This window comes from Cheilinus undulatus, linkage group 17, assembly GCF_018320785.1.
Source record: "Cheilinus undulatus linkage group 17, ASM1832078v1, whole genome shotgun sequence".
Classification (NCBI taxonomy): Eukaryota; Metazoa; Chordata; class Actinopteri; order Labriformes; family Labridae; genus Cheilinus; species Cheilinus undulatus.
The window spans coordinates 38,290,557-38,306,890 of record NC_054881.1 but is presented as its reverse complement, the minus strand read 5'-3'; the positions used below and the strand labels follow the sequence as shown (position 1 = coordinate 38,306,890).

The 16,334-nt window shown below is 42.2% G+C and overlaps 1 protein-coding gene across 1 annotated transcript in view; it reads right to left on the bottom strand.

The window, feature by feature from the left end:
• Positions 1-16,334, bottom strand: part of dcc (DCC netrin 1 receptor) — a 326,580-nt gene that overhangs the window by 110,003 nt on the left and 200,243 nt on the right. Inside the window, exons 14-16 of the mRNA XM_041810331.1 lie at positions 11,630-11,740; positions 10,205-10,399; positions 2,402-2,497 (exon numbers count right to left, since the gene is read on the bottom strand). Coding sequence (XP_041666265.1) covers positions 2,402-2,497; positions 10,205-10,399; positions 11,630-11,740 — 402 coding nt within the window. The remainder of the gene's footprint in view (positions 1-2,401; positions 2,498-10,204; positions 10,400-11,629; positions 11,741-16,334) is intronic.

The window sequence follows — 16,334 nt, the reverse complement described above, 5'->3', positions numbered from 1 at the left end:
ATCTCAATCATAGACTGAAAGTTAAAAATAACGTTGTTGTGGGAACTATCTGGGTGAGAACATGTATGTATAATGAAGGTTAAGAGACGGTGAGTGGTCTCTGCTGTATCATCACATCACGAGGGGCTGAAAAGGCTCAGAAATGTGACAGTTTTATGTGAGTAATAAAGGATTTATGTCAGCTGCAGGCTGCTGGGTGAGCAGAGGAGGGCTGGCTGTTTAATTCATAAGATGAAACTTGGCCGGGAGTTGGATGCGTTTCATTTATCTCACTTCTACAGCTCATGGTCTGCAGGAGGAGATGATGTCTCTGTCTTTACAAACACATGAGGATGTAGAAATAGCAACCTGTGTGGGCTGTGCAACATATATAATTACTGTACATGCACATCTCCATGTTAACACTCAGAGTCAGGCTGAGAATAAAAGAAAACCTTTTAATAGGATGAATATTTCAGGGATGCTGCTGCATGGAGATAGAGATCTAACATCAGACTATCATGGCAGATCTGTTTCTCCTAAATCAGACCTACGAGTTCAACTCACGTTTCTACGTCAGACTTTTCCCACGGCTCGTAAATATTAAAGACGTTTATTTAATCTTTTCCCTCGCTTGAAGACTGACAAAAAATCAAACGTAGGATATCCCTGCTGTGATTTTTAACCAGATTTCTCTGTCTACCTGCCAAATGGCTCAAGGCGATAATACTCGCTGCAAAAGCAGAAGGCTTTGTCTTTATCAGGAGTGTCCAAACTTTACTCAGATAGAGAAGAAAATCAGGAAGACAGATGCCTCTGATTTAAGGTAGTAAAGCCAATACAATATATTCTTAGTGATTTATTTAACTAAAACAGCTCTAGTTAAAAATTTGACTGCTGTGTACCAGTTTAGCTCGCTAGGTAGAGCAGGCATCCAGATACAGAGACTGTAGTCCTGAATGCACTGGCTGCAGGGTTGATTCGAGGTCTTGACATAGGTTGGTGCATGTCTTCCTGCCACGTTCTAGCTCCCCATATTTCCCAAGAGAATCTGGCTGCAGACCTCTATGGTTGAACATTTGGCTACAGACGTTTATGGTTGGACATTTGCCTGCAGACCACTATGGTTGGAAATTTGGCTGCAGACCTCTGTGGTTGGACATTTAGCTGCAGACCACTATGGTTGGACATTTGGCTGCAGACCACTGTGGTTGGACATTTAGCTGCAGACCACTGTGGTTGGACATTTGGCTGCAGACCTCTGTGGTTGGACATTTAGCCGCAGACCACTATGGTTGAACATTTGGCTGCAGACCTCTATGGTTGGACATTTTGCTGCAGACCTCTGTGGTTTGACATCTGGCTGCAGACATCTATGGTTGGACATGTGGCTGCAGACGTCTATGGTTGGACATTTGGCTGCTGTACTCTATGGTTGGACATGTGGCTGCAGACCTCTATGGTTAGACATTTGGCTGCAGACGTCTAAGATTGGACATTTGGCTGAAGACCACTGCAACGGGGCAACCTAAACCATGGGGCAGGAAGTGAAGTACATTACCCAAGCTAAAGCCAGACTGACGTACTGAATGACATATATTTTCTGCTCACTATCAGAGGTCCCGGTCAGTGGCTATTGTTCACAAAATCATAGTTTTATTAATGAAAATCCAAAATTTACAGGATAAATTCAAATTTAACACACCACAAACAAAGGGAAACCTAAAGAGGGTTAGGGTTAGGCACCTGAACCCTAAAAGTTAGGGTTAGGAGATAGAATTAAAAATAACACCAAAAACTACGAAAATACCCCACACAGGTTAGTGTGTTGCTTTCTGCCCCATGGTTGAGGTCACCTTACTACAGAGGTCTGCAGTCAGAGTCCTCTCTTACTTTCTGACTCTCTTCAGCAATCCTATCTATATAAAGGCAAAAAAATCCCAAAAAATGTCTACTGGTACTTGTCCTGCAAATACAGGTGCACGATAAAAAAAAGTGAACTATAAGCTGTAACCAGCAAGATTAACTGAGCTGTTGTTGAATTTTTCCTCTCCTTTTTCCTGTTTGTTTTATGGTAGGTTGACGAAAGTGCTCTTCACCTAACAGTCAAGAAAGCAAGCTTATATGTGAAAAACGAAAAAATCAGATCATATCACTCTGGCCTTCAGTGTAAATGTAGCCTTAATATCATTTCCTTCCAGAGCAGAGTGATAATGGCAATAAAGGACAAGTACTGTCACTGCTGTAGCCGATAATATAATGATGATATCACTGCTTCTATAATTACTGAGGCCACATCAGCGTACGCTCCCCCAGCTCTGATATGTGACATGTTATTGCATCTGTTACACGTCTGTGATCATACTCTCCTGTTAAACATTTTCACACCGATTCTTATCAGTCAAACTTGTTTTGATCATACCTGTCAGAGATCGAGTGACGGCGCTCTCGTACAGAGGAACTCCTTCTCCAGCGTTATTGAACGCCTTCAGGGAAATCACGTAGTGGGAGCTTGGCTCTGAAAAGACAGACGAAGCAGAGATGTAAAAAGAGGGAGTCATTAATCATCAGATACAAGTGTAGCTCAGACATATTCAATCCTTAAAACACACAATTTAAAGTCTGAGGATGAACAGACCGACAAATTTTAGTCCTTAAATCAGACTTTAAAGAAAAAGAAATTATAATGATAAAGAGAAAGACTTCAGCTGATGGAGAACTGTTGACATAGATCAAACTCAATTAACTTATTTGTTTGTACGACCAATATTTACAGCTGATATGTGCAGGTTTGTATAGCCAATACAGCTGTAAATATCAGCAGATATTTTCAAATCTGTAGATGCAATATCACACCAATGAAATAGCTGTGGTTGGAGATCTCTGGGTGCAGACAGGTATGGGACAGGAATTATTATAATGACTTAATTTGATGCCTCAATGGGCACAGATTCTGAGGAGACCATCAGATTGTCTGACTGGACTGTTATCCAGGTTAGCGGTATCACCTTTGTATAGATCCCTTTTAAGTCAAACGTGACATTCTTAAAGCATAGCAAGGCAGATCCTTCTCCTGTATATACAAAAGTATGTGTCCACACCGGTTAATTATTTAATTCAGATGTTTCAATCAGACCTGATCAGCAGCAGATGTATAAAATCATCACCTAGCCATGTAGTCTCAAACATTTGTGATCCTAAACGGGTCATTCTGAAGAGCTCAGACTTCAATCGTGGCACTGTGATGGATGCCATCTTTGCAATAAAACAGATGGTGAAATTTCCTCCCTGCTGATTATTCCACAATCATCTGTCAGTGGAAGTGGAAGCGTTTAGGAACAACAGCAACTCAGCAACTTAGTGGAAGACCATGAAAAATCACAGAGTGGGACTAGACTGGTGCATAAATGTCCTCAATGCTCTGCTGATTCCATAGCTGAAGAGTCCTGAGATTCCCCCCAGGAACTTCACGTAAGGGTTTCCATGGCTGAGCAGCTGCATGCAAGCCTTGCATCACCAGGTCCAATGACAAGTGTCAGATGGAGCGATGTAAAGCACACTGACACTGGGCTGTGGAGCAGACTTTCGAGTGATAAATCACGCTTCTTTGTTTGGCAGTCAGATGGGCGAGTCTGAGTTTGGAGGATGCTGGGAGAACATACCTGCCTGACTGTGAAGTCTGGTGGAGAAGGGACAATGGTATGGGGCTGTTTTTCAGGGTTAGAAGGCCTCTTATCTCCAGTGAAGGTCAATCTTAATGCTTCAGCATACCAAGACATCTTGGACAATGCAATGCTTCCAACTGTGTGGCAACAGTTTTGGGGAGGCCCTTTGCTATTCCACCATGACTGTACTGCCATGCACAAAGAAGGACTATAGGTGATGATGTCGGTGTGGAAGAACTTATACAAAGCCCTGACCTCAACTAACCTTGCAAAGCAGATGGATTCGCCCATTTCCGTGTTTCTCACAGGCGAATCCATCTCGCAAAGCTCCCGTCTGAACTGTTTGGACCCGGTTAGAAAGTGACAGGACAAATCAGCGACGAGGGGCAGTACTTTCACGTGCAGCAGAGTCGTAACATAAGCAAACAGCAACAAGAGACCAGTGCAATTAAGGCGGAAGACATTAGCGTGGATGCTGCTATCAGAACTTGACGACATTTCTTCATTAAAAGAAGAACAAAGAACAGCAGTGAGTTGTTTTCTTTTCAAAAACGACGAAAGTCATGTACTGACATGTCTACAGTTGCCATGGGTCACGTTATGCAGTTCTACATGGAGTGTACTCCTTCAGTAGGGGCGCAGCTCAGTAGCGGCTTTGTCACGTGTTTCGTTGCTCTGATTGGCCCGTAAAGATGTGACAGACAGAACGTTCATCCAATTACCCACCAAGTTTTTTTTTCAAAGGCTCTGCCCTTTCCCAAACACTGTGTATGAGTAATTTACCAAATGGATGTGTCAAACGAATCCTTCTGGTTTGCCAAGTTAAACCTCAACCCCATCCAGCACCTTTGGGATGAACTGGAACAGAGATTGTGAGCCAGGCCTTCTGGCCCAACATCAGTGTCTGAGCTCATAAATGCTCTACAGCATGAATGGGCACAAATTCCCACAGAAACACTCCAAAATCTTGTGAAAAGCCTTCTAAGAAGGGGAGACTCTATATTAAAGTACATGGATTTGTATACAGTGTCATTACAGGCCCTGTTGGTGGATTGTCAGGCAGCCAAATATATTTTTCTCTTGCTGTAGTGATATTTTTTTCATGATAGGAGCTTGAATAAATAAATCTTCAAGAGGTATAAATTGAAGTTTCATTTTGAACATTTTTAAACACACGGCTTGAGGAAAGACAGTTTAAAGACAGTTTAAGATGCTTCATAAAAACATCCTTTACTTTTAAAATCACTGCTTATTCATTATTTTACACAATTCCCTTTTTTGCAAGCCTGTTGTTTATTCTTTCACATGTATATTTTACTTCTTAGGCCTGGACTTTATTTTAGAGAGAATTTTGAGTCTCAATAGAATTTTTTAGAGCACAATGGAGTTTAGAATAATATAACTTAACAAACATGAACATGCACTTAACTGAATATGATCATGTGAGCTGATTGTTATGCAGCAGTTTGACCCTGCGGTGGCTCGTCGCTCTCAATGCTATGATGCTGCATGTTCTCTGTATGTTGCATCGAACCTTCATATCAGTTAAACAAACACGCAAGCCCTGCTCCCCAGATGCTTCAGCATATGAATTAATGATCACTATGAATTATAAATGCCGTGTACATATGTGCACTCGCTCCCATGTGTGCATGCAACACAGCGGCTAGATTTTATTTTTTCATTACTCTTCCATTATGAGACCTGAGACGGGGATAAAAAAATCAACCAATTTGTTATTGTCTTCTTTGGCATGCAAATTGCTTGTTTCCACACTGGGGAGGATGTTTTCTCCTTTTCAACCTTTCACAATTAGATTTCCACCTCAAGCTGCTTTCTTATTAAATTCCCTTTAAATTATTGATTGTAATTAAACGGGGGATTTCATCATCATAATGAATTAATGCAACAGGGGAGCGCCGTGTCAATATTGGCACTTTGTTGGCAGGAGCAGCTGCAGTTATTGGGGATGAAAATATCAAATATTGGGCGTGATAAGCGTGCTGGAAATGTATTCAGAGAGCCATGATTTATTTTGGTGCTGTAAAGACTTTTTTTGTGCTAAAAGAAGCCAAACAGAAAGGTTTTTACTGTGCAGATAAAGAAAGTAAATATGCAATTAATCTTCTGTCATCCCTCGCTTTCTCTCCCTGCAGCTGAACAACTTTAACACAAAGGGAGTGTAGCATTGCTGCAACCTTAGCTTTGGAAACACAGCAAGCAAATAACGCATTTAAGATTCATCAAGGCACACAAATGACTCACATTCTTGTTCTGTTGGTGCACTCAGAAATCTCTGTTAAAACTGTTCCAACTTTTACAGCACCACCATGCTCTTCAATGTCACTTCTACCCCATTGACCAGTCACAGTCAAGGAGGGGAGACACTTCTGTTCTCTGCTCTGTCAACAAGTTATCAGCAAAGGTGACCTTACATGCCTGATAGATGTTGCACATATCCATTGCATGGGATCTATTTCACATAGATAGTGTTTGGGAAGGGCAGAACCTTTCAAAATAAAACTCAAACAAAGGTTTGGCCTGTCTCACTCATTAGGGGGCAATCTGCACGACAAAGCACATGATCTAGTGGGTGTAAGCTACGCAGCACAACTCGACAGGCAGCTGCTATCATTGTTCACTATCAGGGGAACCAGTTGTTAAATTCAACTTTTCCTGAAGCCTGTCAGGAGAGGAGCAAGAAACTACTGCTGATCTCTCCTCTCTGATCAACTCTGCAAGATGAACTTCCCTGATGATAGCGCTGTTAATTTGGCAGCTATTTTAACTTTAGTCTTAAGGTTGGTCTAGACATCACATTTATATGGGAAACCTCCCATCTACAAAGTGTTTGGGAGGGGAAGGACTTTTCGAAAAACTCTCAAATGGTGATTGGACGAATGATCTGTTACATTCATCACAGGCCAATCAAAGCAACAAGACAAATTAGGTAGTCAACACTCCAGCAGCTCCAGTAAATGACCTAAGCTTCCCAGGCTAGCGCTGCCATATTTTATGAATGGGAGCTTGTTGGTGGATAAAACTCATGCTGAGGCCAGGCAGGAGAAGTGCAAACACATCTTCTCCACCAAGACAAGTACTTTTTAGTGGGTCTTTGCTCTTATATTGTTAAGAAATGTTGTTGAGTTCTGATTAAACTGCCACTATACTATAGCTACATCCAAGCTCATCGCTAGACCAACATCCATTGTATATACCAGCTTACGATACAACTAAACCTTGGTTGTAACTATCCCAAACTTATGCCAAAGCAGGTCAGAATAAGAGCAGAAACATCTTTTCCACCAGATGTTTTTTTTTGCTTTTTATAGTAAAGAAATATGGACACTTCACTGCAGCTGTATTATAGCTTCCTCTGAGCTTAATGCTACACTGGTGGCAGCCATTGCCACCAACTTCCTGTATAACTGAACCTCACCAGTAGCTCCTGCCTTATTCTCCTCAATAGACATTGATTGGTCGGTACGTTCTCACATGTTTTGCTCAGCAGCTAGGGTCAAGCTCATCGTCATCTCTTTTGTCCAGGCCTTGTCAGCCCTGGTCATACACCTGGAGACCACCGGCATCCACAGCACGACAACGGGGCCTGTGGCAACCCTTCTACCTACCTGGATGGTCCCCTCAGCTCTGCCACATCCACCCCTTACTCTGCCCTAAAGATGTGGACTTTCCTATTCCTTCAATTATAATTTTTCCATGCCCCCTGGTAATATGCAAAGACATCCAGAGCACAACCTGGGTTGTGTCATTTCTCCTTCCTCCCAGATGGTGCCCACAGGTGGCCTTACTTGTCTGATCTACTCCTTACTTCAGCCTTGATTTTTGGGCCAAACACACCTTAAAGATCTGAACAGTACTGTATGTAACAGGAGTCCTTCTTAAATGAACATGGACATTTCAGTGTGAAGTTATACATACTTCACACATATGGAGCTATTAACAGACTGTGCATTCAGTATCGAAGGAAGTGGGGGTTAACTTCTATAAGGTAGCGGGAGTACCTGTGAGAGGTGTTAATGGAATATACTGTGGAGTTCCTCAGATTGAGTCCTAAATAGGCATGTCCCTGCATCACACCTTGACAGATATCGGCAGCCTTATTTGAGGCAATTTGGGTGTTTTAGCAACCTGGAGTTTGTTTTCCACAATTACAGCACAAACCTTTCAGGCAGAATAGTCGATTTTGTGCAAGCCATTACAGCAAATGGATGAAATGCTTGTTATTTGTCCTCTAGAATCTGATTCCTTGCCAACATGTTGGGGGCTTTTAAATTCAGTGCAAATGAAATAGTTAACATAAATATGCCTCTCTCTCATGTACATATTTTTAATTTTCCTGAAAGTAACTATAAACTGCAGTTCTTCAAACATGTCCACCTTACCTCTGGTCTGCCTGAATTACACAACCCTGTTAGATCCTTTTAAGTCATTTTGACCCATTTTTCCATTAGTAAAACAGTATCGGGCTGTAGGGTGGCTGTAGAGGCAGGGAGACTGCTGCTTTTGGATTTCATTTGCCTTACACTACTATACCAAAAAAAGGCCTACACTCATGAAAGCCCATTCTTAAATACACTATATTGCCAAAAGTATTCGCTCACCTGCCTTGACTCGCATATGAACTAAAGTGACATCCCATTCTTAATCCACAGGGTTTAATATGATGTCAGTCCACCCTTTGCAGCTATAACAGCTTCAACTCTTCTGGGAAGGCTTTTCACATGGTTTAGGAGTGTGTTTATGGGAATTTATCACCATTCTTCCAGAAGTGCATTTGTGAGGTCACACACTGATGTTGGATGAGGAGGCCTGGCTCTCAGTCTCTGCTCTAATTTATCCCAAACATGTTCTGTGGGGTTGAGGTCAGGACTCTGTGCAGGCCAGTCAAGTTCATCCTCTCCAAACTCTCTCATCCATGTCTTTATGGACCTTGCGTTGTGCACTGGTGCACAGTCATGTTGGAACAGGAAGGGGCCATCCCCAAACTGTTCCCACAAAGTTGGGAGCATGGAATTATCCAAAACCTCTTGGTAAGCTGAAGCATTCAGAGTTCCTGTCACTGGAACTAAGGGGCCAAGCCCAGCTCCTGAAAAAGAACCCCACACCATAATCCCCCCTCCACCAAACTTTACACTTGGCACAATGCAGTCAGACAAGTACCGTTCTCCTGGCAACCGCCAAACCCAGACTCATCCATCAGGATGCCAGATAGAGAAGCGCAATTCATCACTCCAGAGTACGCGTCTCCACTGCTGGAGAGTCCAGTGGCAGCATGCTTTACACCACTGCATCTGACGCTTTGCATTGCACTTGGTGATGTATGGCTTGGATGCAACTGCTTGACCATGGAAACCCATTCCATGAAGCTCTCTACCACTGTTCTTGAGCTAATCTGAAGGCCACATGAAGTTTGGAGGTCTGTAGCCATTGACTCTGCAGAAAGTTGGCGACCTCTGTGCACTATGCGCCTCAGTATCCGCTGACCCCGCTCCATCATTTTACGTGGCCTACCACTTCGTGGCTGAGTTGCTGTCATTCCCAATGGCGTCCCCTTTGTTATAATACCACTGACAGTTGACTGTGGAATATTTAGGAGCCAGGAAATTTTATGACTGGACTTGTTGCACAGGCGGCATCCTATCACAGTACCACGCTGGAATTCACTGAGCTCCTGAGAGCGAGCCATTCTTTCACAAATGTTTGTAGAAACAGTCTGCATGCCTAGGTGCTGGATTTTATACACCTGTGGACATGGAAGTGATTGGAGCACTTGATTTCAATTATTTGGAGGGGTGAGTGAACACTTTTGGCAATATAGTGTATCTTAACCTGCATTTTATTAGTTTACATATTTCTGTATGTGGCCCTCAGTGAAAAAAGTTCGGACACCCCTGTCATAGGTGAAGGTAGGAACATAGACCGACTGGCTTTGTCTGCATGCTTAGACCCCTCTTTACTCTAACAGTCCAGTAAAATACCAGCAATACTGCTGATGCTGCACTGATTATTATAGTCGTCTTACAGGCTTTTAAGCAGAAATAATCTTCAAATATAGGCATGAATAATAGATAAAGAGAATTATAAAAAAATGAACAAATGTAAGAACCTTCATATTCTGCATGCCTAGGTTCTTGATTTTATACACCCAAGACATTTTGGACAGTGCAGTGCTTCAAACTGTGTGGCAACAGTTTGGAAAAGGCCCTTTTCTGTTCCATCATGACTGCGCCCAAGTGCACAAAGAATGACTATAAAGACATGGTTTGATGAGGTCAGTGTGGAAGAACTTGCACAGAGCTGTCACTCTAACCCCATCCAGCATCTTTAGGATGAACTAGAACAGAGATTGTGAGCCAGGTCTTCTGGTCCAACATCAGTGCCTGACCTCATAAATGCTCTACAAAATGAATGGGAAGCTGTCTCAAAGATATTGCTTTGTGCATCTTTGTGCGTTAACAGTAAATCAAACAGCTTTGTGTGCGGTGTTTGATTGCTTTTGCCCCGTTGATAAGCAGACAGGCTGGAGGCTGAGTCCTCACCGAGGTTCTCGATGGAGTAGTATCTCTGCTTGCTGTCCACTCGAACTGTCTCAGCGTAGGGACTTCCCACTCCATAGCCGATGATGTACCCCCGGACTAGGATGTTTGGGCTGAGGGGCGGAGTCCAGGACATGATGATGCTGTTGGGCAGTGGCCTGACGTGCAGGGAGCTCGGCTGGTCTGGGACCTGACTCTCTGAAAAACACAAACAATAAAACATCACCAAAGAAGAAACCAAGGAGGTAGTTTGAGTTCTCTAGTCCTGTCCTCCTAACCCTGTTAGCAGCAGCCGTAGCAGGTACTTAAAGCAATTGGGCTAAAGATGCTAACTGTGTTAGCTGTGTATTAAGCCCTAATAAGCCCTGACACTTTGTGTTATTCTGCAGCATCAGATTAGATCAGATTATGGTGCTTGTGGTCCTCAGGGAGAGACGCCTCATATCACTTTATTGAGTGATAATCCATGAAAATGAGATTAGTGTGTCCCTCTGCTGCAGCCTGGAAACACAGTTAGCATGGATGTGTTTGTTTTTTTTCTCAGCAGCTTCCTGCTGACCGGGGACATCGTCCTCCAGCGTCAGCCTGAGGTCAGCTTTTTAAATTATTCTGCTAGAAATGATTAGACAGCCGAACCAAAAAGGAGTCAGAGCATTTGCTGTTTTTTTGTTCTCATTGTTTCTTTATCGTTTGTTCTCTCTTTAAATCACAGCATGCTTCAGTAAAAATCTGATGCCAAACCAAACCTAGAGACAGATGCCTTTATTTTTTAGTCAAAATGTCATCCCGATAGAAACATTTTATCAAACGTGCAGCCATTGAGCTGCCTTGAATCCAAGACCAAATAAATAATAGTCGTTGAGCAGTAATTTCAATCTGCTTTATTGGCAGGGCGAGTCAAACTGTAGGTCAAATATTCAACAAAAAATAAACACAAAAACTGATCAAAATGGTTAAAATTTATTTCTCCTGCTTCATGAAACCAGACAACTTAAAATTCTCAGTTTCAATTGAGTCTGACGGCCTCAATTAACATGTTTGATCTTTTATTAAATCGCCAACATTTTTGCACTTTTTATCGATCAAAAATGGCTAAATTTAAAGAAAGTGCTCCCTTCATCTCTTGTTATTCACCTTTTTATTTGACCTCACAGAAATGCAGCTGCATTTTTTTAACTCATGTCAGACAGACTTCTTTCCCGTCCTCTCTCTCTCTCTCCTCCATCCTCCCCCTCCTCCCTCATGTCTCCCCTGAGGCGAATCTTCTCTCCATCTATCCATCTCAGCTCTCAGCTGGTTAAATATTAATGTGAGTGTTGGGACAGAGGAGGTATTTACATGCTGTTGTACAAATCACTGCTATCTCTCAGGCACACAACTGCCCCCACACCCACACAGACCCACTTTGTCTCCCCGTCTTTCTCTCACCGTCCAGGTCGTTCTCTGGAGTCTCGGCGGTGAACCACTCGCTGGCTGGACCCGTTCCATTGGCTGTCATGGCCGCCACCTGGAAACTGTACTGACTGCCCTTCTCCAGACCTGAGAGACAGAGGGAGAAAGAGAAAGAGAGGTTTTTCAGGACTATGTGAGACAAATACTGCTGCTGTACTAAACCCCTCATTATCTGTTGACTCTGAGAAAATAGTTTGAAAACATGACGATTATATGTTTAATATAATTACAGTACCACATACATGTATGTGTCTAAACAGCCTGAAACCACAATAAAGATCACCAAAAGGGTTGCTTCATTGTTTATTCATTATTTCTCCCTCTTCTCTGCTGCAGATGCCTCTGCTTCTGCCCAGAAATTTTCTCTGTTCAAAATCTCATGATTTAAATCTCAGAGTATTTCATAGAAAGAGAGAAATCGCAACCCACATTTTTGAAAATGTGACGAAAGAGCATCACTATAGAAGGACATAGAGGCATGCATGTTACTTGGATGTATGTTCACTTAGGACTCCTGTGTACTGTGGGTGAAACTGACTCTAACTCAGGATGCAGGATTATATTAAGGCACTGGAAATCAAGAGCTAAAACCGGCTCTGGGGAACTGAGGGATGAGCTAGTTGATTTACAGAAATAATGAAAATATAGATCTATTTGTGATCCCTATCTGGAAGCACTTTGCAGCGATGATCATAAAGATATTTGATGATTACATTCGTCCCCTTTTCTAGATATTGGAATGAATGTACTTGACTATGATACTGTATGTGCAAAAGGCTTACAGATATATTTGTTAGCCTACTTTTACTTTTGTTTCTTTGCTTTTTGGTCTTGTTTGCTTTGTGCACAAATGCAAACATTGTTATGGATTTGTTTACCCATTACACTAATGTCAGCAATTCCCATACAATTCTGAATCTGGAGTGTATGGTGCACACTGAAAACACAATAGAAAACACAACAGCAAAAAAGGACTTCAATGCATCGTAGAGTTGTGCCACATCCCACTAAAAAGAGCCCCCAGACCCACTTTGGGTCCCAACCTTCTAGTTGAGAAACAGTGATCTAGACCCTTGGTTCCCAACCTGGGGCCTGGGACCCTCTAGGGGGTGCGCCAGAGATTTCAGGGGGTCGTGATGGCTTGTCTGCTCTGAGGATGTTTCACTCAAACTATCTAAAATCATAATAAAATCCATATTAATGGTTCATACCAAGGTCTTTTGCTAATAACACTTGTGGTCTGGGCTGTTGTGTTTGGCTTTAAACGATGAAAACAACTCAAATTTATGTGTATTTTTGACAGCAATATGTCACCTTTTTCGTGTGGGTCCTGGGGGGGCGCAGTTCTACTTATTTATTTGAGGGGGACTGGTGGGGGGGGGTAACAAAAAAAGGTTGGGAACCACTGATCTAGACATCCACCCATGAACCTATCAAACTACATCTCTTTTTAATTCAAATTTAAAACAAAAAGTGAAAATGAATAATCCCTAACCTCGGTGGGGAGGCCTGGCAACAGAAATGGCTGGGCCCCTGTCTCAGTAAATAGGCCCTCCCAATATGCCATTTAATAATATCAATGTGGTTTTACCCCCAGGTTAACATTTTCCTCCTGGGCCTGGGCCTGGCTCCAATCAGGTTTGGAGCAGACTAAAAAAAATAAATGCTGCAGGTCATAGCATGGCTATGCACACTGACATTAATCTCCTAGTCCAACAGGCCCAGCCATCACGTTAATATTACAAAAATAATGGCTTACACCTTTTTGAAAAAAAGGAGGTTTACATCTGAAACAGACAACAATAGGGTGTTTGTAGTCACATGGTCCTGATGATGAAGAAAATTAAGATGGAGGCAGAAAGTGAAGAACTGGGAGGGAACCAGTGGGAATGGAGGAAACAGAAATACTCAGTCCTGCAGACCTCCTGCTAAATTTCTAGCTGGAAGAAGGGAAACAAGAGTTTTAAGGAGTCTTGTACTGAGCTATGAGGCTTTTCTCTCTTGTTTGGTCATAAATGCTCTTTTAACAGAAACAGATTCCCTAAATAAACCCTATGGGTTAAGCCAGGGGGTTCAATGATAGGGTCAGGACCCTATTGGGGGTCATGATACACTGAGAAGGGGTCTCCAGATGCCTTAAAAAACTAGGACTATTTTTAAATTTACACTGTTGCCACTTTACACCAATTTAACAGATTTCAACCCATCGTGATCAGTTTCTCCCATCAGTTTTGCCAACTTTAACACATTTTTGCCACTGAAAGCCCATTTTTTGTCAGTTATTAACCCTTTCCACCACTTTTTTTCTGCCTGCTTTTGCCAATTCTAAACCAAATCTTGCCACTCTCTGAATATTGTTGGCTCTGTTGACACATTATTGCCACTAATAACCCCTCTTTACTAGTTTTTAAGCCACATTTCACAATTTGATATGCCTATTTTTGCCAGTTTAACCCATTTCTGCCTATTTCTGACTCAGCTAACCCTTTTTGTCAGTTTATATCAACTTTTCATTCAATTTCTGAAAAACTGCTGACATTGCACCAATCCGCCTGTCAATCTCACAGTCCATTCTGATCTCTCCAGAAAGAAAGCCCTCATGATTCAGCAGTCACCTTGTCTGGAATAGGAAAACTGGGCACCCCCCTGGAGCCAGACAGGAGGTGGTAGCACAATGGTGAGCCTCTGTTGGTCTGGCTTTCACTTCATGGGAGTTGGTCGGGCTCAGCCCGAAAAGGCAACATGGAGCCGCCACAGTGTGGGCCCACCACCTGCAGGGATAAGCATGAGGGCTGGGTGCACTGGAGACTGGGCGGCAGGCAGGGGTGGAGACCTAGGCATATTGACCCCCGGCTGTGCAGACTGGTTTTTCACACCCAAGTTGTCTACAAAATAATCTTTTTCTAACTTCTGTTACTTAATCCATGTAAGAAAAGCCAAACTAGTACCAGCAGAAGAGCTAAACAAGCACCCCTTATTACTGAACTGAATCAAATGATCCAGATCTCTACAAAGAGAAGGATTTTCCATGTCGATGAGTGAGGCTGGACAGACATCAGCAGTGGACGAACAAGACAGATCACAGTTTATCAATGCCAAATCATAACAAATTGTACTGAACCAAACCGGACTGCTTGGTGGAAACAGACCCTGAGTGTTGTCAGACTCTTTTTTCTCCAGACTTTAGGTGGAGCCTTTTCATTTCAACAGTGATGCCAGAGTCCAAAACAAAGCAAAACTCTGGCCTCTTTATACTGATTCTCTATGCAGAAATAACTTCCTGCCCCCATCTGGAGTTCTTTGATGAGAGATGAAGTCCTCTGCACACGTCCTATAAACAAATGTGTATTTTTGTTGTTTTTACAGGATATGTACTTTTCAAATAGAAGGAAATCATTGCTTAAATCTAGGATGGACCCCTCCATGATACTGTGCTCCAGAAAGCTTTTACCCTTTCTTGCATTACTTTGCTAACTTGGTTGGATTTGGTACCTCTATGCTGAGTGCTAACCTCATGTTAGTCTCATGATTAGTTAAAATGAATGCCTAAATTTCTCCTTACATGAAGGAACTCTTTCTTTAAAATGTAAACAGTGGCTGCTTTAGTGTGAATGTGAAAAAATCTGAGATGAAAATAACCACATAAAAACAGTAATGTATTTCACTGATGGTCTGTTAGAGGTCACACAAAGGTATCAGTGATAAATTCAGGCATATTTATATCATTAAAAACTCTTTTCGGAGAGTTTGACTACTGTTTTTGATGTTCAGTCTGATGGTGAGTCCTGATGAAGCTGGCTTCCTGCGCTTGAACTCATGAACTATTATTCAGACTTGTTAAATAGCTGAGCTAAAGAGCAAACACAAAACTTTAAAGCTTTATCATTTAAATTTCCTCTTATTAAAAGTTTGATTCTCTCTGACAGCTCTGAGCCTGCTGTGAAGAGTAAACTAAAGAGTAAAATTACAGTGTTAATAAAGATTTAGATGTCATCCCTTAATCTCCTCAGTAAAGCTGCACTTTTTGATTCCCTTTCATGAAAATCAGTTTCTTATTCTCTCTCAGAGTAAAGGGGGGGTGATTATTGCTGACAGGCGGGCTGCAGCAGGGCCGATCAGATTCAGCACAAACACCTGCCACCAGGGAATGAGTTCCTGCGCAGACAGACGGATGAAGATAACCATCAGAGGGAAATAATGAAAAGGAAGATCAGTTCCATTCAAATCCTGCAAAGCCCAAATTGAAATAATAGCTGGTGGCAGTTTGAATGCAGACGCACACAAACATGCATACACAAACTCATGCAAATGCAGATTGCCTCTGACAAAAGAAGAAACAAACATTGACACACAGAGATACATGCACAAAGAACAAACATACAAGAAATAAATATAAAGCAGTCACACAAACACTCACACGTGCACACATGTGGAGGATTTGCATCTTGTTTCTCTCTGTTTGAACGCTCATGTCAGACGACTGTCAGCCCGCAGTGACGTTTGGTGAAACTTTGCCTGTGCTTCCGTTAAATCCCTGCAAATGAAATTACTGTCTGCTTCATTTTATGAAGCTTTTCTTTATACTTTAAGTCATTTTTGTTGTTTGCTTGAGTCATGCTTTGTTTTTATTTGAAGGACAACATTTGGAGGAGGCTTTTTCTATTTGTTTTGTTGACATTGA